The sequence below is a fragment of the Euprymna scolopes genome, chromosome 45, assembly GCF_053919585.1.
Source record: "Euprymna scolopes isolate OS-2025 chromosome 45, ASM5391958v1, whole genome shotgun sequence".
In the NCBI taxonomy this organism is placed as follows: domain Eukaryota; kingdom Metazoa; phylum Mollusca; class Cephalopoda; order Sepiida; family Sepiolidae; genus Euprymna; species Euprymna scolopes.
In genome coordinates this window covers 8,546,149-8,571,122 of record NC_136526.1, presented here as the reverse complement: position 1 = coordinate 8,571,122, position 24,974 = coordinate 8,546,149, and the positions used below count along the sequence as shown (strand labels likewise).

Below are 24,974 nucleotides of genomic sequence, written 5' to 3'. Positions count from 1 at the left end.
GTATAAGTATAAATTAAAAATAATTGTGAGATCTAGTATAAGTATAAATTAAAAATAATTGTGAGGCCTAGTATAAGTATAAATTAAAAATAATTGTGAGATCTAGTATAAGTATAAATTAAAAATAATTGTGAGACCTAGTATAAGTATAAATTAAAAATAATCGTGAGACCTAGTATAAGTATAAATAAAAAATAATTGTGAGGCCTAGTATAAGTATAAATTAAAAATAATTGTGAGATCTAGTATAAGTATAAATTAAAAATAATTGTGAGGCCTAGTATAAGTATAAATTAAAAAATAATCGTAGGACATAGTATAAGTATAAATAAAAAATAATTGTGAGATCTAGTATAAGTATAAATTAAAAATAATTGTGAGGCCTAGTATAAGTATAAATTAAAAAAAAATCGTTAGACCTAGTATAAGTATAAATTAAAAATAATTGTGAGACCTAGTATAAGTATAAATTAAAAATAATCGTGAGACCTAGTATAAGTATAAATTAAAAATAATTGTGAGGCCTAGTATAAGTATAAATTAAAAATAATTGTGAGATCTAGTATAAGTATAAATTAAAAATAATTGTGAGATCTAGTATAAGTATAAATTAAAAATAATTGTGAGGCCTAGTATAAGTATAAATTAAAAATAATTGTGAGATCTAGTATAAGTATAAATTAAAAATAATTGTGAGATCTAGTATAAGTATAAATTAAAAACTAATTGTGAGACCTAGTAAAAGTATAAATTAAAAATAATCGTGAGACCTAGTATAAGTATAAATTAAAAAATAATCGTGAGACCTAGTATAAGTATAAATTAAAAACTAATTGTGAGACCTAGTATAAGTAAAAATTAAAAATAATTGTGAGGCCTAGTATAAGTATAAATTAAAAATAAGTGTGAGACCTAGTATAAGTATAAATTAAAAAATAATCGTGAGACCTTGTATAAGTATAAATTAAAAACTAATTGTAAGACCTAGTATAAGTATAAATTAAAAATAATTGTGAGGCCTAGTATAAGTATAAATTAAAAATAATTGTGAGACCTAGTTTAAGTATAAATTAAAAATAAGTGTGAGGCCTAGTATAAGTATAAATTAAAAATAATTGTGAGACCTAGTATAAGTATAAATTAAAAATAATTGTGAGACCTAGTATAAGTATAAATTAAAAATAAGTGTGAGACCTAGTATAAGTATAAATTAAAAAATAATCGTGAGACCTAGTATAAGTATAAATTAAAAATAAGTGTGAGACCTAGTATAAGTATAAATTAAAAATAATTGTGAGACCTAGTATAAGTATAAATTAAAAATAATTGTGAGACCTAGTATAAGTATAAATTAAAAATAATCGTGAGACCTAGTATAAGTATAAATTAAAAAATAATCGTGAGACCTAGTATAAGTATAAATTAAAAATAATTGTGAGGCCTAGTATAAGTATAAATTAAAAATAATTGTGAGATCTAGTATAAATTAAAAATAATTGTGAGATCTAGTATAAGTATAAATTAAAAATAATTGTGAGGCCTAGTATAAGTATAAATTAAAAAATAATCGTGAGACCTAGTATAAGTATAAATTAAAAATAAGTGTTAGACCTAGTATAAGTATAAATTAAAAAATAATCGTTAGACCTAGTATAAGCATAAATTAAAAATAATCGGGGGACCTAGTATAAGTATAAATTAAAAATAATTGTGAGACCTAGTATAAGTATAAATTAAAAATAATCGTGAGACCTAGTATAAGTATAAATTAAAAATAATCGTGAGACGTAGTATAAGTATAAATTAAAAATAATTGTGAGACCTAGTATAAGTATAAATTACAAATAATTCTGAGACCTAGTATAAGTATAAATTAAAAATAATTGTGAGACCTAGTATAAGTATAATTAGAAAATAATCGTGAGACCTAGTATAAGTATAAATTAAAAATAATCGTGAGACCTAGTATAAGTATAAATTAAAAATAATCGTGAGACGTAGTATAAGTATAAATTAAAAATAATTGTGAGACCTAGTATAAGTATAAATTACAAATAATTGTGAGACGTAGTATAAGTATAAATTAAAAATAATTGTGAGACCTAGTATAAGTATAAATTACAAATAATTGTGAGACGTAGTATAAGTATAAATTAAAAAATAATCGTGAGACCTAGTTTAAGTATAAATTAAAAATAATTGTGAGACCTAGTATAAGTATAAATTACAAATAATTGTGAGACGTAGTATAAGTATAAATTAAAAATAATTGTGAGACCTAGTATAAGTATAATTAAAAAATAATCGTGAGACCTAGTATAAGTATAATTAGAAAATAATCGTGAGACCTAGTATAAGTATAATTACAAAAATAAATGTTAGACCTAGTATAAGTATAAATTAAAAAATAATTATTTTAGCTTATACATCCATATATATAGGATAGCGTGCATGTTATTTATTTATTTATTTATTTTGTACGTCACATTTACATCCGAGTGATTGTCGTTTAAATGTTATGGACTTTCATCTCTTGTATTAGGTTGGTGTAAAAATCATGTCATTTTTATAAAATATAGTTGAACGTCAAAAAACGATATTATTTTTGCACCAACCTAATAATAAATAATTTTACCAAGAATTCTTCATAAGTTTAAGTTTCGGTTTCGATTATAGCTGACGGCACTTAAGTCATCAATTTTTTTTTATAAATAATTTTATCAAGAATTCTTCATAAGTTTTGGTTTCGGTTTCTATTATAGCTGACAGCACTTAAGTCATCAATTTTTATAAGTATGTATTTGCGGTTTTTGATATCGCAACTTTTTAACACATAAACATCGATAGAACATTAACTCTATAATAATATATATAAAATCTGCAAGAATTAAAATATCATATTTAAGTGTATTTTACGACCGGGCTATGCCTGGCGTCCTGACTAGTTTAGATAAATACTTTTGCAGTTTTAACAAAAATTCTACAATAATATCATATGTGGAATCTCCACAGGTGCCGCTAGTCTAAATATTAATTTATTTGTCCGACGTCCGGTGTCACAAAAAACCATCATCATCGCAAACATTAATTAATGAGAAACAAATTACCTCCCTTTATAGTCGATCTTTATCAGTTAAAAATCATTAAAACCATTTCCTCTCCAAAATATTTTTAAACAAAAAAAACATGGCTGTCTGTTTACTGTTTCAAATTTTATATTTTTTTAAAAAGTCGTGTTAAGAGGAGACTGTAAATTTTTTAGTAGTAGTAGTAGTAGTAGTAGTAGTAGTAGTAGTAGTAGTAGCATGCAGCAGCAACGAAACTGTCTCCCTATCGTCACTCATGGTATCTAAAGAGGTGGAGAGTTCTAGAAATCTGGGGAGACTTTTTGTCACTCACACTCCAGTGAACACCAAGTTGGGTTCTTTTTGTTGTTTTTTTTTTACAAAGTAGGCACCACTTATCAAGGCCCGAAGGCCACTCGAGGATAAGAGTTAATGAGTCTACAGTGGTCGAAGGGAACACATCGTAGTAATCGTTAGTAGTGGAAATTTGGTAAATTGGATTACTTAAAGGGATGGCTCATCAAGAATTTATTAACATTGGACTTGAAGAGAAACATATTGTAGTCAGTTGGGAAGCAGGAAAACGGAACAGAGTTCCACAGGCATGTGATTCTACGAAAGAAGCTTTTGCGAAAACTCTTACTAAGTAGTAGTAGTAGTAGTAGTAGTAGTAGTAGTAGTAGTAGTAGTAGTAGTAGTAGTAGTTACATAATAGTACCTCCCCACGGGACAGAGTTAGACACCAGGGTCGTTTTTTAACGTGGAGAAAAGGTACAAAAATAAAAATTGTCTCAGTCGTGAAGGATTTCTCTTCCACTAAAAGAGAACAAGAAATGGAAGTGCAGTATCTGAAGAACAGATACTACACTTTGATGTATTTATTTGCTTCCCTACCAAAGCAAATTAGGCACAAGGCTGTTTTTAATGTGGGGTAAAAAAACCAGCTCCCCTAAAAGTAGGCAAAAAGGGGGCACTCTGGTTACCAAAAATAATAATTGTCCCAGTATAGAGGGTTTCCCCTCCATTGACTGGTACAAATTATCTTAAGTGCAGCATCTGCAGAACAGATGGTATTTATTTGCTTCCCCACCGAGCAAATTAGGCACAAGGCCAATTTTTAATGTGAGGAGTGAAGGGAGGGGGAAGAGAAAAAGGGGACCAGCTCCCGAGAGGTGGGAAATGGGAGCTGGTTAAAGGTCAGGGATGTGGGGTTGCCCCCACATCTGGTCTTTGCTAGTCCTAGCTAGTCATAGCTAGTCATAGCTTGCAGTATCTGCCGGAACAGATGGTATTTATTTGCTCCCCCACCGAGCAAATTAGGCACAAGGCCAATTTTTAATGTGAGGAGTGAAGGGAGGGGGAAGGGAAAAAGGGGACCAGCTCCCGAGAGGTGGGAAATGGGAGCTGGTTAAAGGTCAGGCATGTGGGGTTGCCCCCACATCTGGTCTTTGCTAGTCCTAGCTAGTAATAGCTAGTCATAGCTTGCAGCATCTGCCGGAACAGATGGTATTTATTTGCTCCCCCACCGAGCAAATTAGGCACAAGGCCAATTTTTAATGTGAGGAGTGAAGGGAGGGGGAAGGGAAAAAGGGGACCAGCTCCCGAGAGGTGGGAAATGGGAGCTGGTTAAAGGTCAGGCATGTGGGGTTGCCCCCACATCTGGTCTTTGCTAGTCCTAGCTAGTCATAGCTAGTCATAGCTTGCAGTATCTGCCGGAACAGATGGTGTTTATTTGCTCCCCCACTGAGCAAATTAGGCACAAGGCCGTTTTTAATGTGAGGTAAAAACCAGCTCCCCTAAAAGTAGGCAAAAAGGGGGCACTCTGGTTACCAAAAATAATAATTGTCCCAGTATAGAGGGTTTCCCCTCCATTGACTGGTACAAATTATCTTAAGTGCAGCATCTGCCGGAACAGATGGTATTTATTTGCTCCCCCACTGAGCAAATTAGGCACAAGGCCGTTTTTAATGTGAGGTAAAAACCAGCTCCCCTAAAAGGGGTCACTCTGGTTACCAAAAATAATAATTGTCCCAGTATAGAGGGTTTCCCCTCCATTGACTGGTACAAATTATCTTAAGTGCAGTATCTGCCGGAACAGATACTACACTTTGATCTTGTCCCGAAGGATCTTGACCAAAAGGCCAGTTACATAATAGTAGCAGCAGCGAAACCTTCTTCCTAGCGTCACTCATGACAGTCGTGTGAATAGCTGTTTTACTATTTAACAAAAGGAATGTAGGTGGCGTTCATTGAAATAAAAAAATAAATAAATAAAAAATTAAATAAAAAAAAACATGTAAAACTGCGTCTTTTAATGCCGGAGAATAAAAGAAACAGAACAAAAGGGATCGCAAGTAAGGGTTATCGGGTTGCCGTCTCCGCCGGAAGACTGGACGACGATTCCACGTTCAATACGGCGCCTCGTGTCTCCTATCCGCACCCCGCGTGCAAATATCTGCGTGGGAATTAAAACAAAAAACTAAATATCCTGAAGACTATCAAACAGGTACAACTGGCGGTCGCATACACTTGCTTGTACATTACTACCCCCCACCCCCACCCCACACACACATATCCACTACCTCCACCTCACCCCCAAAAAGGAGGCGGTAATTCCAGGTAGATTGGATCCATGACGAACGAACACCTACTACACAAAGGGACGGAGTAACGCCTGGTAGAATGACATCATGACGAACGAACAATATGTTACACTGCGCCCCAAGGAGGAGGTAACACATGGGAGGAACGATAAAAATGTCGCCTCAAAGAAAACAACACTATAACTTTATTTTAAAAACTTTTATTGAAAAAAAATCAATTCAAGTAACTTGATTATGTAGTAGAGCTGACATCTATTCAATGTAGCCGCCTTCAGCCTCAATCACCGCCTTGATACAGATCCGGAACTGGAGGCATGCCGTTTCCACACGCACCACTTGAAACCACACCAAAGACCATAACCGTGTCCGGAAACTTCGTTTAGCTGTGCCCTCGGGCGTTGAACCGTCCGGATTTGCATTTTGAGGGCACTGGCAATATTCCTGTTGTCATAACTTGGGTCGGTAGAGAGCATGGGTTGTACAACGGCGCATCTCCGATCTTACTCGTTGAATATTGTGTCACTTTCAGACATGATAGAAGGCTCCTATAGCTCTTGGGATTTGTACAGAACTGGCTAACTAGTATATGGGTTGTACCTATTTACTATGCCTCCCCACGGGACAGAGTTAGACACCAGGGTCGTTTTTTAACGTGGAGAAAAGGTACAAAAATAAAAATTGTCTCAGTCGTGAAGGATTTCTCCTCCACCAAAAGAGAACAAGAAATAGAAGTGCAGCATCTGAAGAACAGATGGTATTTATTTGCTCCCCCACCGAGCAAATTAGGCACATGGCCGATTTTTAAAGTGAGGAGTGAAGGGGAAATGGGGACCAACTCCCCGGGGAGTAGGGGAGCTGGATAGTGACAATTGGTATGAAGGGTTGCCCCTACATTGACCAAGGTCTTATATGTGGAGTTGCCCCCACATATGGTCTTTGCTTGCAGTATCTGCCAGAACAGATACTACATTTTTATCTTGTCCCGAAGGCCAAGAAATTGGGTTGTAATTCAACAACAAAAAAAACGGTTTTCATCAAATGGAAATGGAATCATGTCGTCTTTTCTTGTGTGGCAATTTTATCGTTCCACCCTGTACATGGGAGGATGTTCCCATGACAACGGAACGGACACTAGAATGAGCCGTACCAGAGTATTGTCCTAACACACCCCTGTGCGACCAAAATCACAGTGTAGTATCTGTTTCTGATGCTACACTTCACCTTTCTTGTCCTCGGTCAGTGGCGGAGAAATCCTTCATGACCGAGATAATTTTTATTTTTGTTCCTATCTAGAGTGCCCCTTTTGGAGGAGCGGGTTTTCCCCACATTAAAAACCGACCTTGTGTGTACTTTTTCCCTCGTGAAGGAGCAAGTAAATAGGAACCCCTGTTCAAAGAGACCTTAGACTTAGAGTTTTTTTGTAAATTTTCGCGGCACACCTATCATAAAAATATGCATTTTCTACTCAAAGCCTTTTTATGATTTCAGGTTCAAATAAACAGCTACATTAGGAATTGGAATACACCTTACTAAAGCCTACTTGTCACAGCTGGTGAATTTCAAAAATGCAATCTGGACGGGTGGACACTTTAGAAGAATGATATGCAATAAAATTATGTTTTAAACTTGATATAACGCCACAGAAACGTATGGAATACTTCAGACTGCTTTTGGACCATCTTGTATAAACTGAGCATCAGTTTCTGAGTAGCATAAGAGAGTCAAGAAAGGCAGGCAGTCTGTGAGGGTTGATGAGAACTGTGGGAGAAGTAAGGAAGTCAGAATACCCTAGTTGATTGGCCAAATAAAGAATTTCATGGATAAGGACCGTCGTGTCTATAGAGACAATAAGTGCGTGTTTGGTGTCAGTCTGGGAATTGTACATAAAATTATTCGCAAAGAACTGAAGGTGCTGCAGATTTTTGCGGCGTTTGCCCCAAGGATGCTCAGAGAAGATCACAAACTATTTGACCAAGATTGGCATTAGGCTGCTTTTGGACCATTTGGTATGAACCGAACTTCAGTTTTTGCGTGGCATAAGGGATTAAAGGAAGCATTTCTATGTCTAATTCTTCCCTATCTGACATCCAAAGTTAAGACTAGCGGAACATAACTTCCTTTTATTACTCCATTGTAGCGTTGTCCAAGAAACCAACACGTTGTACACTCTGTCGCAAAGGAGACCAAGATTAGGAAAGAACTTCAACTCGCTTTCTGTTTTGTGGAATGACTGTTGGATATCGGAATGTCAAAATGGGAATATATAATATGGAGCGGGTTTTGAAACGGCACCAAATAGTTTATATCTTTATATTGCTTTGAGAAGTGCTAGCCCCATAGTAAAAAGAAAAGAGATTAAAAAAACAAAAAACAAATAATTAAGTCCAAAAATCCAGTTCCCAAAGCTAAGACGCCGGAAGCGGTTCGCTAAAATGTGGAACGAAACGGAAGCCACTAAGCATGAAACGAAATACGAAACTTATTTATTTCAAAATATTATTTACGTTTTAACATTAACACTTCTTGTGCTATCATAAAACAATTAAAAAAAAAACATTTCTAGGAAATAAAAAAGGAAACTTTATTCATAGAAATTTGGTTTTCGTAGACTATTTAATAGAATAAAATATTACCGGTTGACTATAGCTAGAGTGAATTCGTGCAGGTGTAAAATGTAAGTGTAAAAAAATACTGATGGAACCCATTAAATAGAAAAACGCGTGTAGCTCGACCCAGCAGGACACTAATAGCTTTCTTCCTACAAAATTAATATTTGATTCTGATTTGTCAATTTTTTCTTATGTATTGTTGTAGCATGTTGTTAAGAATAAAATGTAATTTGATTTAATTCTTTCCATGAAATACTTTGTCTGGGTCAGAAATATATTGGTGTTGACATTCTGCACATGTTCAGCGTAAATGGAGACGCTCTGGTATTATTGTACCTATTTACTATGCCTCCCCACGGGACAGAGTTAGACACCAGGGTCGTTTTTTTTACTTGGAGAAAAGGTACAAAAAATATTGTCTCAGTCGTGAAGGACTGATCCTCCACCGAAAGAGAACAAGAAATGGACGTGCAGCATCTGAAGAACAGATACTACACTTTGATCTTGGCCAATATTATTGTAGCTCTTTTGTTAAAACTGCAAAAATATTTATCTAAGTTAGCAGGGAGGCCCGGCGTAGCCTGGACGTAATGTACGCTTAAATATGATATTTTAATTCTTGCAGATTTCGTATATATTATTATAGAGTTAATGTTCTATCGATTTTTATATATTATAAAGTTGCGATTTCAAAAATAAAATAAAAATATATCCATATGACTTGGGTGCACCAGCTTGAACGGAAACCAAAATTTATGATTAAAATAAAATTCGCATCAAGTGCACTTGAAAGCCAAATCACAACGTAATATAAGGAAAATAAACAAATATTTTACTTGTTTGAAATTTATAACGTAAATATATTTCAGAGGTATACTCCATCTTAAGTGTGCTGTTTTGTTTCTTTTTTTCCTTTTCTTCTTCCTTGCCAAAGAAAAAGAAAAGGAAAAAAAAGGAAAAAAACCAACACACTGAGGATGGAGTATATCTCTGAAATATATTTGTGATAAATTTCAAACAAGTAAAATATTTGTTTATTTTCATAATATTACGTTGTGATTTGGCTTTCAAGCACACTTGATGCGTATTTTATTTTATTCAAATTAAAACAAAGTTTCTATATGAACTCTCATCTCATCCTTGACGATATATATATATATATATATATATATATATATATATATATATATATAACGAAACAGTACTGTATGTTGATGGCGCTCTCTTCTCTCTCTCTCTCTCTCTCTCTCTCTCTCTCTATATATATATATATATATATATATATATATATATATATATATATATATATATATATATATATATATATATATATATATATATAGCCATCAACATACAGTACAGTTCATCAGTGCGGCTAGAGTAGCACCTCTCCTAGCCGGAGATTGAACCTAGAACCGTCACGTTGATAGCCAGTAGTTCTACCCATTGATCTACGGGAGTGGCGCCCTTAAATGACCCCGACAAATGTCTATTTCAAACAGACATTCGTTCACCACTTTTATAATGCTCAATCCAAGTGTCTATGTTTACAAACAAACAGCGAGATTTGCATTTACAGCCAATTAAGTAGCGGGTGAGATCATTTCCGACAGTGCTCTACCATATATATATATATATATATATATATATATATATATATATATATATATATATATACACACACACACACACACACATATATATATATATATATATATATATATATATATATATATATATATATATATATATATATATATATATATATATATATGGTCGAGTGGGAGAACTACCGACTGTCAACACGACGGTTCTAAGTTCAATCCTTGGCTTGGGAGAGGTGCTAGTCTAACGGCACTGATGAGTTGTGATACAACGAAACAGGATTGTATGTCGATGACTATATATATATATATATATATATATATATATATATATATATATATAATTTCCTTTAGATGAAACCGAAACCAAAACTTATGAAGAATTCTTGGTAAAATTATTTATAAAAAAAACAGATGACTTAAGTGCCATCAGCTATAATCGAAACCGAAACCTGGTCTGAAATGGAACACGTACATCAAATCTGTTGCCAAGGTCGCTGGAAAAATGGATCCTTCTACCACTCCGGTAGATATCTCACTGCTGATATAATTCGCCATCAGCTATAATCGAAACCGAAACCAAAACTTACGAAGAATTCTTGGTAAAATTATTTATTACAACAAATCAAAGTCCATAACAATTAAACGACAGTCACTCGGATTTAAGCTTGGCACATAAAACATATAACACACACGTTGTCCTATTAATATATAGATACACGGGTAGCTTTTCGCCCACTAATGTATAGAAACACCTATAGACAGCCCGCTAATGTAGAAATATGCAAGTAACCCGCCCACAAAAGTAGGAAGGCGCAGGTAAGACCGCCCACTTGTATGGGCGGTGCTTAAATATATAAGTGGGCGGTCTTTACAACTTGTGTTATGGCATTAGAAAATAATATCGTTCTTTCACTTTTATGCGGAAATAAAAATCAAACATTAGTTAGATCGGCTTCAGTTGGTCTTAAAATGGCCAGTTCCAACGAATTACGGCATATCAACCCTTCATGTGGTTCATATTATTTTGTACTACTGTTCTCATCTTGAGTGTTATTTTCACATCTTTCGGTCGATGTAATCTCCGGCCTTCCTCAGGTGCATCTTGTCGAACTTGGGAATTTTTCTGTTGAACTCGATAATTTGAACGAAATTTACTTCACGGAGGTAGCATGCTCTTGTTCCATCAGCCATAAGTAGATAGAGGTGCTAAGTAATTAGCAATTGTATTTTTCGGACGCCCACACTGAGGATTGAACCTTCAACCTTCAGTAGGATATATCTTTTACAGCTGATTTTTTCAAGTATTTTAATCACTGCGACACGGATCCTTGCGTCCAAATTCTCGCGTTCGACAGAAACACTGCAGAGTTCGACAAAATACACCTGAAGAAGGTTGGAGGTTACATCGGCCGAAACGTTGTGAAATAACTCCCAAGATGAGAACAGTAGTACGATAAATCTAAATAATGCGAATAATCAATTCTCATCTCAAAAATTCAGAAACCTTCATGTGATATTTGATAACTTAATCATTTCAGCACGATCCGTAAGCTGCCCACACAAACTTTTTAAAATATGTACTGAACAGTTTAAATGTTTCTGAATAATCTTTACATCATCAACGCTTTGATCCCCGTCTGACATCAATTGAAATGAATGGCTCTCGTATTGGGAAGACTCCATGTTTTGACAAGCTTCTAGTTTTGACCTTTACTCCTGATCTGAAATGGAACACGTACATCAAATCTGTTGCCAAGGTCGCTGGGAAAATGGTAGGCTCCTTCTACCACTCCGGTAGATATCTTACTGCTGATACAATTCTCTACCCATATAAGAGCTAAGTACGTCCAAAGATGGAGTACTGTTACCACATCTGGGCATGATCTGCTAGAAGCGCTTATCCTGCCTTGACAGAGTTCAAAATAGACTTCGTAGCTTAGTGGGGGGGTGTCCTTTTCTCTTTCCTGCAACCTCTTTCCCACTGAAAAGACGTTGGGAGCCTGTCTCTGCTTTATCGTTATTTTCATGGCAAATGCTCGTCTGAGCTTCATTCTATGGCCACCTCCCCTTGCCAAACTTTCACGAAAAACACTCGTCTAACTGAAACTACTATCAAAAATTTCCTCCACTCTTTATCTGTGCCTAAACCTAAACGTAGATTCATGAACAAAGTTTCTTTCTTAAAACTGTACGCCTGTGGAACTGTGTTCCGTTTGCCTGCTTTCCAGCTCACTACAATATGGTCGTCTTCAAGTCCAATGGGAACAAGTCCTTGATAAGCCGTCCCCCTTAAGTAATCCAATCTGATCAGTAGAATATTGTCCCATTAACTACTGCACACTCATTAACCCTTATCCTCAAGTGGTCTCCTGGCCTTGATAAGTGTTGACTTCTATGTAAAATAAAAAAAGGCTACCCGGCATAAATCAACCCTGATTCTCGAGTGGCTGTTGGGCCTTGATAAGCGATGCTCTTTAGTAAAAAATCAAAATTACTTCTAAAAACAGTATGTACTAGATTATTTGCATTAAAAAAAATACAATCACTTTTTACGTGGAAACAAAGTATTATATGTATATTAATGATATTTATATATCATTTTAAATATCGTTTTGATTTTTTTGGGGGGGGGGGGGCTCTATCTAATCGCTAAAATAATAATCGTTTTAAAACAATTATGTCTTCTTTTCGGTTGAATACAAGGTGGAAAAAGGCAAATTCGCACAATTTTCTTATTTCAATTCAAGCTAGGCCGAAAAGCTGCGGAAACAGCTCGCGATATCAACGAAGCGTTTGGCCCAGAAACCACTACTGATAGCGCAGCACAATGGTGGTTTAAGAAATTTCGTGCCGACGACAAGAGTCTTGAAGATAGTGAGTGTAGTGGTTGGTCATCGGATGTTGACAACGGTCAATTAAGAGCCTTAGTCCAAGCCAATTCACGCACAACTGTTCGAGAACTTGCTTCTGAATTAGACGTAACGTATACAACGATTTCAACCACTTGAGAGAATTTGGAAAGACAAAAACTTGATAAATGGGTAGCTTAATCGCCATATACATTTTATAACTTACTAACTAGCTCTACCTATGTATTGAGCACTTTTGAAGTAAATACTTTCGTATATTAATTTTATGTGAGTAAATTAAGTAGTTTTATATATATATATATATATATATATATATATATATATATATATATATATATATATATATATATATATATATATATATATATATATAAAGAAAGAAAGAGAGAGAGAGAGAGAATTTTCAGAATATGAGAGATTATATAATTATTTCCACAGCCAAACACACACACATTTTCTGGGTCATTTTTTTTTATTTGTCTCGCAGACGTGGGTGAAATATCAGCAAGCGAAAAACCGGTCGGCAAAAATATGTGTGGAACCAGGAAGACCACTTATTATCGGCTTTTTTTAACCTTTTTACACATATATATATATATATATATATATATATATATATATATATATATATATATATATATATATAAAATAATAGCGCATTCTTTTCGTTGTTTTTACTCTCGAGTATATATCCGTCAATATCTTATATGTTTTATATAGATGTATATGGTTCTCGATTGATTAAGTGTGTCTAACTTTGTCGGATATATACCCGAGAGTCAAAACAATGAAAATTCTCTTGCCATAGCTCTAGTCATAACTCAGTAAGCGCCACAAGCAAAAATGGAGAAAAACGCTGCTAAAGTTTAGCGCCTTTAAAAATGCCATAGAATTTGAACCGTGAAAGATATTCATATGAATTTAAAAACATTATCTTTCATCTAGCAATTAATGATAGATATAAAATTTTCAATGATTTTTTTTTTTAATTGCAACAAAATGCACATTACATAAAATAAATCCAAGGTAATTTTCTGATTCAATTTAAATTAAATTTTTATACATTTCTTTGTAAAATTTATAAAAGTGCACTTTGAAGATAAATAAATTTCAAATTGAATCTTGTACCTTTATTTTTTAAAAATGCTAAAAACATTTTGTTTAACATTTTTCATGCCTTGGATGAAATGCTTTTCTAACTTGTTAAAACACTGGATAGACTATGAATTAATAAAAAGAATAAAAGGAATAATAATAAACAGCAAATTTAAGACACTGATTCTGCGAGCCAGGTGACCGCCAATAACACTACAGGCGACACTGAACGTACACAAAGGTCCATTATCGACTTTTTAGCCTGAGGAACAACACTGTCGCAGGTTGCTTTCAAAATTTCAAACATTAGGAGAGGATAATGCTCAAACCTAAAAGATGTTTCATTGTAAAATGGATATAAATACCTTATCCGATGAGTGGGTGGACTGTGGTGGTGAGTATACTGTCCATTAGTTGATTTCTACTATGTTACGGTCTTAATTCGAACATAACTACTCTTGTACGTATTAGAGGAAGCTATGGGGAATAAAATTATATACCAACTTGATATTTTGCCGGAACGGCGCTTACTGAATTATGACATTCAGCGCTTCAGTTAGTCCATATTGCACTCTTTTGAGGCAGTTGACTTTGCACTATTAACTGATCCTGTGTCCAACTATGCCGCTGTGGGTTTTGTTGCGTTATGTTATAAACATCACTAATTCATTTCGTATAAATCAGATGATCATTGTTGGCGTTCATTTCCCCGATATCTTTCTATTTAGAATTCTTTCTACTAGCTGCATTCATTGGGAAAGGGTCGCCTGGCTTTGCCCGGTCGTAAAATACGCTTAAATATGGTATTTTAATTTGTCCGGCTTCTTTGTTAACATACTTTAGTGTAAGAAAAGCAAGGTATTTTGGAAGACAATAAGCATTAACGTACACACAGAGTGGTGTTTACCGAGTTAAGACACTGATCTGTGAGCCAGGTGACCGCCAATAACACTACAGGCGACATCGAACGAACACAAAGGCCCATTATCGACTTTTTAGCCTGAGGAACAACACTGTCGCTGGTTGCTTTCAAAATTTCAAATATTAGGAGAGGATAATGCTCAAACCTAAAAGATGTTTAATTGTAAAAAGGATATAAATGCCTTATACGATGAGCGGGTGGACTGTGGTGGTGAGTATACTCTGCATTAGTCGATTTCTACCCATGTTTCGGTCTTTTATTTATTTATTTTTTTTTACAAGGAAGTCAACACTTATCAAGGCCCGGAGGCCATTCGGGGATAAGAGCTATTGCGTGTACAGTAATCAATAAGATAATATCGTAATAGTAATGGAGAGTTGATAAAGTGTCTTACTTAAGGGGGCGGTTTATCAGGAATTTGTTTATATTGGACTTGAAGACATGCAAGTTGTAGTCAGATGGGAAACAGGAAAATGGAAGAGAGTTCCACAGGCGTGCACTTCTAAGAAAGAAACTTTGTTCATGGAATCTACGTTTTGATTTAGGCACAGATAAAGAGTGGGGAAAATTACTGACAGCTAGACGGGTGTTTTTCGTGAAAGATTTGCGAGGGGGGGGGGGCAGAGATTGCAGCTCAGACGAGCACTTCCCATGGAAATAACGATAAAACGACAGGATCGCAACGTCCCTTCTGTGGGAGAGAGGTTGCAGTGAAAAGAAAAGACCTTGTGTCTAACCATGCCGCTGTGGGTTTTGTTTCGTTATGTTATAAACATCACTAATTCATTTCGTATAAATCAGATGATCATTGTTGGCGATAGCTTTCTAGTTAGAATTCTTTCTACTAGCGGCGTGGGGGGAGAGCTTTCTCCGGTCATAAAATACGCTTAAATATGATATTTTAATTTGTCCATATTTCGTATATATTATTATAGCGTCATGATTTCAAAAGTAAAAAAAAAAGGTATTTAGGTGCCATCATCTAGAATCGAAACCAACAACAAAACTGTGGCATTTAAAGCTGGTGACGTTACCACTGTACCAACGTGACACGCATATGAACTGATTAAAAATAAACTAAGATGAATGTACAAAGTGTATAACAATTTTTTTTTTTTTTTTTACCCCTTAAAATCTATTTTAACTGGCTAAAGACTACTAAAAGAACGGTCCATAACAAAACCAATCATCTGCGACTTTTAGTTTCGGAGGAGAAAAAGTTTGAAAATATGGAAACAGACAGACAGACATAATGAGTTTTATAAATTAGATTAAGAATTCTTTCCAGAAAGATGTCGGGTACTTGTGGGGGGGAGCACGTGAAGATTACCAATGTTTCTAAATGAAAGTGATTTTGTGGAATAAATTGGATTCGAACTTGGTATACCAAAGTTGCCAGTCTGTGTCGTTGACTACTTAGCCAATGTCTATTAATTAAAATTATCACCAATAGTATAACTTTCACTTTTTCCATGACTTTAGTCTTTATATTTTATCTAGATACCCAAACTTCAGTCGATTCTGATACCATATTCGATATTTTGATCAAGTTTGGTGACGATTGGTCATGCGATGTGGAGGCAAACGAAATCGGTCGTAAACATAACCTACACATTGTCACCAGTAATAAAATTGCTATCATCATGAGCGGTTTTAACTCCAATTATAAATGTATGAGTGATTGTAAAAACAAGAATAGCAAAAAAAAAAAAAAAAAAAGAATAGAAATCATTTGGAAAACTACAATGGAAATGTTTGCGAATGGCAATTTGCTTAAAGATTTTATTGATTTGAAACCCGTGTTTGTTATTTTGTGGAATAAATTGGATTCGAACTCGCTATACCAAAGTTGCCAGTCTGTGTCGTTGACTACTTAGCCAACGTCTAAGGTCAGATGATCAAACCCGTGTTTGCTATTGCGTAAGAGAATTGAATAAGTGTACATTCGTTTGTTACAATTTCAATCGACCAAAATAAACACGTTGACATTTTTTTTTGTCTCGCAGACGTGGTTGAAAAATCAGCAAGCGAAAAAACGGTCGGCAAAATATGTGTGGAACCAGGAGGAATTCCAAAAAGTCGATCCAAAAACAACAGATTATTTGTTTGGTAAGCATTTTTTTATTTATTTTATTTAAAATAATTTTATTTCAATAATTTATTTATTTTAATTATTTATTTATTTTAATCATTTATTTATATTAATTACTTATTTTAATTACTAATTTTAATTATTTATCCTCAAGTGTTATTTTTAATTATTTATTTTAATCATTTATTTATTTTAATTATCTATTTTAATTATTTATTTTAATTATTTATTTATTTTAATCGTTCATTTATTTTAATTATTTATTTATTTTAATTATTAATTTATTTTAATTATTTATTTTAATTATTTATTTTAATTATGTATTTTAATTACTTATTTTAATTATTTATTTTAATTATTTATCGTAAAGTGTTATTTTCTAATTTTTTATTTTAATCATTTATTTATTGTAATTATTTATTTGTTTTAATTATTCATTTTATTATTCATTTTAATTAGTAATCGTCAAGTGTTATTTTGTAATTATTTTTTATTTTAATTATTTATTTATTTTAATTATTAATTTATTTTGATTATTTATTACTTTTAAATCATTTATGGATTTTAATCATTAATTTATTTTAATTACTTATTTTTATTACTAATTTTAATTATTTATCGTCAAGTGTTATTTTTAAACTTTTTATTTTAATCATCTATTTATTTTAATTATTTATTTTACTCATTTATTGATTTTAAGTATTTATTTTAATTATTAATTTATTTTAATTATTTATTTTAATTACTATTTTTAATTACATATTTTAATTATTTTTGTCAAATGTTATTTTTTAATTGTTTATTTTAATCATTTATTTATTTTAATTATTTATTTGTTTTAATTATTTATTTAAATTATTTATTTTAATTAATAATCGTCAAGTGTTATTTTGTAATTATTTCTTATTTTAATTCTGTATTTGTTTTAATAATTTATTTTATTTATTTTTAATTATTTATTGTCAAGTGTTATTTTTTATTCATTTTTTATTTTAATTATTTATTGGTTTTAATTATTTATTTTATTTATTTTTAATTATTTATCGGCAAGTGTTATTTTTAATCATTTTGTAATTTAATTATTTATTTATGTTAATTGTTTATTTATTTTAACTATTTATTTTTATTACTAATTTAAATTATTTATCGTTAACTTTATTTTTTTATTTTTTATTTTATCATTTATTTATTTTAATTATTTATTTTAATCATTTATTTATTTTATTATTTATTTGTTTTAATTATTTATTTTAATTATGTTTAATTATTTATCGTTAAGTGTTATTTTTTAATCATTTTTTATTTTAATTATTTATTTGATTTAATTATTTATTCTAATTATTTTTAATCGTTTATCGTCAAGTGTTATTGTTTAATCATTTTTTATTTTAATTATTTATTTATTTCAATTGTCTATTTCTTAAATTATTTATTTTAATTATTTATTTATTTTGATCGTTTATCGTCAAGTGCTGTTTTTTAATTATTTTTTATTTTAATTTAACGTCAGGTGTTATGTTTTTAAGATTTTTATTTTAATTATTTATTTGTTTTTTATTATTTATTTTAATTATTTATTTATTTATTTTAATAATTGATCGTCAAGTGTTATTTTTTATTTATTTATTATTTTAATTATTTATTAATTTTAAGTATTTATTTATTTTAAGTATTTATTCCTTTTAATTATTTATTTTCATTATTTACTTTAATTTTTTATTTATTTTAATCATTTATCAAGTTTTATTTTTAATTATTTTGTATTTATATTATTTATTTATTTTAATTATTTATTCAAACAGTTATCGTCAAGTGTTATTTTTTAGTTATTTTTTATTTTAACTATTTTATTTTAATTATTTATTTTTCATTTTAATTATTTATGTTAATTTTATTTTTAATTATTTATTAATTTTAATCATTTATTTTTTTAATCATTTATTCATTTTTATGATTTATTTATTTTTATCATTTATTTATTTATGTTAATTATTTATTTATTTTAATTCTTTATTGAGTTTAATTAGCTATTTATTTTAATTATTTATTATTTTAATTATTTATTATTTTAATTATTTCTTTTAATCATTTATTTATTTTTATTATTTATTTATTTTCATCGTTTATCGTCAAGTGGTTTTTAATTTTTTTAATGTTAATTATTTATTTATTTTAATCATTTATTTATTTTAATCATTTATCTATTTTAATCATTTATGTATTTTTTCTAATCATTTATTTATATTAATTATTTATTTATTCTAATTATTTATCCTCAAGTATTAACGTCCTTAGTACATTTATCGTCCATATTTCGTATATATTACTTATAATATTAATTATGGATGACATGTATGAATTGGCGTTTATATAGATGGGCTTTTACGTAGATAAGTCTTTATATATATATATATATATATATATATATATATATATATATATATATATATATATATATATATATATATATTAAGTAATGTGATTGACAATTTAAAATTTAAAAATCAAATTATAATTAAATTAAAAATCCGTTTCATAAGAAGGAACAATAACAAAATCAATTATCTGTACGATCGTTTCGGAAAACAATGCTTTTTTATTGTGGTATACATCAAGTTATGTACAATAATTACATATAGTTTTTTAATAAGCAAAGTCTGCTCGTCAGCAAATTTTGAAGGGTTTTTATTGAATTTAAAAGACACCATAAATAAACCTAGCACTAAAAGTAAGGCAGATGAATCTGAAAAAAAATGAAATAAAAGGTCTGGATTTAAAATTTATACGAAAATTAATATGGGTTAGATATAGAAATAAGTAGAGAAAAATATAGATATGAATTTACATAATAAATTTGCTTAAAAAATATATAGAGATGTTTACCTATATTTATATATATTGTATTTATTTGCTTCCCCACCAAAGCAAATCAGCACAAGGCTGTTTTTAATGTGGGGTAAAAACCAGCTCCCCTAAATGTAGGCAAAAAGGGGGCACTCTGCTTACCAAAAATAATGATTGTCCCTGTATAGAGGGTTTCCCCTCCATTGACTGGTACAAATTATCTTAAGGGCAGCATCTGCAGAAGAGATACTACACTTTGATCCCGGTCCGAAAGCCAAGAACAGCATATGGGTGCATAGTCCGCAGAGTACTGCTTTCCCCACCTGGTCATGTCTATTCTTATATTGGGTGGGAGTGGTGGCTAGTTTACTGCGTTTACTTATATGGTTAATTGTTTTTCTCCCTTTATCCACAGAGACTGCATTTGCTATTTTCTTATGCCTTGTCGATCTTTGTTTTGTATATAGTTGGTTCCAATCGCGTTATCTTGGATGGCTCTTATTAGCGAGTCAGTTTCTCTGTTTAAATGTCTTTTTTTTTTTCGTAGCAATTTTCAAGTATTTTCGTGAGTTTCATCTTTTAGCATTTTTATGAATCGTTTAATTATGTGGTGTATTGTTTTCTCCCTTTGTCCACAAAGTCTGCATTTGCTGTTTTCTTATGTTTTGTCGATCTTTTATGATTTTTATGAATCGTCCAAGTTTCTTATCCCATTTTTCTGTTCTCGTCTCATTCTTTGTCTCTTCTTCTCTGTATTTATATATTTGCATAATTATATATATATATATATATATATATATATATTAATATATATATATATATATATATATATATATCAATATATATATATAGTAATATATATATATTAATATATATATCAATATATACATATTGATATATTAATATATATATATATATATTGATATATTAATATATATATTAATATATATATTAATATATATATATTAATATATATATCAATATATACATATTGATATATTAATATATATATATATATTGATATATTAATATATATATTAATATATATATATTTGTATTGTATTTATATAGATGTTTTTACATAGATTTGTTAAACAGATGTTTTTATAGAGTTTTTATATGATTATTTTTTTATAGAGTTTTTATATGATTATTTTTATGCAGGTGTTTTATATAGATGTTTTATATATAAACGGGTTTTTATAGAGATGTTTTTATAGATATTTTATATAGATGTTTTTTATATAGATTATGTGTTTAAATAGATTTTTATATAAATGTTTTTATATAGATGTTCACATATATATATATATATATATATATATATATGTGTATGTATATTAGAGCAAACAGTTAATAAAACATGTTAAAAACAATTTGAAAAAGAGTTAAAAACATTTAATCTGAAAAGGAAACACTTGATAAGTGGATAGTCCTTAATTCGCGGAGTTTCGAAGAAATACTTTTCTTCTCATCAGAGGATAAAAATTGGCAAAATGCTAAAAGGATGGATATATATATATATGTATGTGTGTGTGTGTGTGTGTGCGTGTGTGTGTGTGTGTTTACATGGATGTTTTTTATATAGATGTTTTATATAGATGTTTTTATATAGAAATGTTTTTATATAGATGTTTTTTATATGGATAGGTGTTATCTAATTGGGTCTATATGGTAGATGGGCACGTGGAGTCGGTCAGCAATATAATGCATTATGCAGGGTATTCTGTTCTTCTGTTATTTTGTGGGGCGGGGGAAAGATGGACTGTCTGCTTATATTACGTCAAATGTTCACGTTACGGCGCATCAGCCCTTTTTATAAGAACGAAACAGAACGTACCTTTATGTCTTTTCTCTGCATCTCTTGTTGTCTCCCCCTGAACAAAAGCTCATAACAACAGCGCAAGTCTCATTTCTCTGGATAATTAGAACCTTATTCGTTCTCTGCACATCCTTAGAAGGAGAGTGGAAATTTCTCTATCGATTCATCTGCCATGCATCGCTACCCCTCGCCGCTTCCATGAGAAGTTTTTCAGAATAACTAACAACTGTGCCTCTCAGACTCTGAAGTCGAACTGAAGGCTAACTGACTGACTAAAAATGCCCCATGTGCGTTTCTATATATTATAGGGGAAGAGAAGGGATATGGGTCCCTACGTCACTGATATGTCATTATGCACTCAACGTTTGTCCTTGTCAAGGTTGTTTCAGTTTTAAGCTCGGGTCAACCAGTTTGATTTTGTTAGACCCCTTGATCCCGTCTGCACTATTTCATTACATTTCTGGTTGAGATGCCTCAGTTCTTCATTGGTCCAACCTATAAATGGTCCATAGTATATTACTGGTGATACTGTCAATGTATTTTTTTAATTACATTTTCACCCCAAACAAGGCACATTGCCACGTTGTTGTAGGGGGCTACTATCAGGGACATAAGCATCAGGGGTACTGTGTAGGAAGTTGGGCAGCAAGATGTCGGTTCACGTTGCACTTGAACTTCTGCATGTCAGCGCAGTCGGGGAAGCAGGGACCCGGAAGGGAATTCCAAAGTCTAGCTGTTCTGGGGAAGAAACTACTGGAGTAGAAGGCTCTCTTGCATCTAGGGATCTCTACTGTGAAGGGGTGGGATTTAGCTGCTTGTCGGGTTTGTCGGGGGTATTTACGTCGTGGGGGCACAAGTGTTTGGAGTTCGTCAGAGCATTCTCCGTTAAAGTACTTGTATAACAGGCAGAGGGATGCAACATTTCGTCGATGGGATAGAGGCTGAAGTTTAGCTGACAGTTCAGGACCTATCAGATTGGCGACTCTCTTTTTAACCTTGTCTACGAGCGAGAGACTAGTAACAGATGCACCAGCCCAAATATGACAACAATACTCCATACATGGGCGAATGATGGCCTTATAGAGGTATAGGATACTTTCAGGCGTTAATAGCTTTCTACCACGGTAGAGAGAACCCACCTTCTTCGCAGCAGCCCTGGCAATGTTCTCAATGTAATTGTCCCAACTCATGTTTCCTGTGAACGTTAGGCCGAGGAGTTTAAAAGATGTACTTTCAGATAAAGAGTCATTGGCCATTGCTATTGGTGGTAGGGAAGGATTCTTGTAGTTATTGAAGCAAACAAGTTTAGTCTTGGCAACATTGAAGGTGACCATCCATTTTTGTCCCCATTCCACTACGGATCGGAGGTCATCCTCTAGTGTTTCTGTCATTTCTTTAGATATATGTTCATTTGTTTTCCTGTCATGTCTGTTATAGAGCGTGGTGTCGTCAGCATACATACCCATCTCACAGACAATTTTGTCAGGGAGGTCATTTATGAATATTAAGAATAGCAGAGGTCCAAGGATAGACCCCTGAGGCACTGCTGCATTTATATCATATTGTTTAGATGTACGACCGTCAAGGTCAACCTGGATTTTTCTCTTATCCCAGAATGATCTAATTATGTTATGTATTCTTCCAGTGATGCTGTATGATCTGATTTTCTTAAGACCTTCATGCCATACCCTGTCAAAAGCCTTAGATATATCTAGAGCTACTGCTCTACCCTCCCCTGCTTTGTCCAGTGACTGGTATATACGTTCTGAGATTACAGTTAGGATGTCTGCTGTGGAACGGGCTTGCCTAAATCCATATTGTTGATCAGTCAGAAGTTTAGCGTCTGTAAGGTGATGGACTAGAGCTTAGTTAATTATGGTCTCAAATATTTTGGCGAAAAGTGGGAGGAGGCTAATGGGGCGATAATTTACTGGGTCAGTTCTTTCGCCAGAATTCTTGAAAACTGGTATTACAGAAGCAGTTTTCCAGCAGGCAGGAAAGCAAGATTCATTAACGCATTTGTTGTAAAGTTTGTAGAGCACTTTTTAATAGCACATCCGGGATGAGATCAGGCCAACATGCTTTTGCAGCGTCAAGCTTTCTTATGATAGCATGCACCTGAGCAGGGGTGATTTTCAGATCATCTAGTGTGGCGTCTGTCTGCAAACGAAAGTCAGGGAGGGGTGAATAGCAGAGTCCAGTGTGGAGTTGGAGGCAAACCGTCTGGCAAGCAAGTTGTTGATTGCCCATTATTTACTACACTGTTGTAGATTTTCCAAAAGTCTCGGGATCCTAATTTCTCTGCTTCAATGCATTTTTGGGTGGTTTCAGTAAATTCCCTCTTAGCTGTCGCTATTTCTTTCTTACGGTTATTTCTGGCTTCTATATACTTCTGTCTGTTTGAACTGGACTTATGTCGGTTAAATCTGCGGCATGTATGCTGCCTTTGCGCTATGGCAGCTGCACAAGTTGAAGTGAATCATTGGGGAGAGTGGGGTTTGCTAAAGAATTTGCGCGTGGGAACATGTGCTTCAATTGCCGCTTTGAACCATTCAGTGGTCTCATTAGCGCAATGTTCAGCAGGAAGTGAAAAGATATTTTGCCATGGAGCGTCCCTGATGAGGTCCCTGGTGGCTTTCCAGTCAGCCTTTTTTTAATATCTCGTTGTTTTGAGCAGTGGCTCTTCAGTTTTGTCTCTAGAGTTTAGGGCGATTTCAACCATTACCACTGCATGATCGGCGTTCCCAAGAGGGCTGTGGGCATTCGTTACACAGTCATTAGGAACTGAGGTCAGAAACAGATCTAGAAGTGATGCATGTTGTTCTTGCTGGACTGGAAAACGGGTTGGAAACGTAACCATCTGTGATAGGGAATGAGATATAGAGAAGTTACGTTTTGTCGTACCAGATGCGTGTGTGTAAGTAGAAAATCCAAGCCAGTTACTGTGATGGACATTGAAGTCACCAAATGCATGAACTTGTGCGCTAGTGTCAAAGGAAAGTGTTGTATCTATGCTGTCAGAGACTTTGTTTATTAGGGTACAGTCCTGGGCCGAGGGAGAGCGGTTGAGAAAATAAAAGTAGCTAATGTTATGTTGCATGTTAAGTCTAAAGCACATAAAGTCTTGATCGTCAGATTCTAGCTTTATTTCTCTTGTCAAGGGAAGGGTATTTCGAATATAGACTCGAAGCCCATGCATATGTCTGTCAGAGTCCTTACGGCAGAGTGGGAGGTATCCAGGCATGTTAAAGTAGTTAGAGGGGATGGAGGAGTGTAGGTTAGTCTCACTTAGTGCTAAGATATCTGGGGTGTTTGTTAGGAGAAATGCTTCAACATCATTTAAATTAGTTCTAAGCCCGCGGATGTTCGGAAATGCGAGCCTCAAGGGAGAAGGCAGATTGTTTTTGTTTGAGTTTTGGCGTAATTTTTTTAATGTACTGTCATT

General features: G+C 32.7%; 1 protein-coding gene across 5 annotated transcripts in view; it reads left to right on the top strand.

Moving 5' to 3' along the window:
- Positions 1-24,974, top strand: part of LOC145269035 (alkaline phosphatase-like) — a 282,423-nt gene that overhangs the window by 107,477 nt on the left and 149,972 nt on the right. For all 5 annotated transcript variants that reach the window (XM_080124634.1, XM_080124631.1, XM_080124632.1 and 2 more), the window contains one exon: positions 16,778-16,880. In XM_080124634.1, the coding sequence (XP_079980760.1) occupies positions 16,778-16,880 (103 nt within the window). The remainder of the gene's footprint in view (positions 1-16,777; positions 16,881-24,974) is intronic.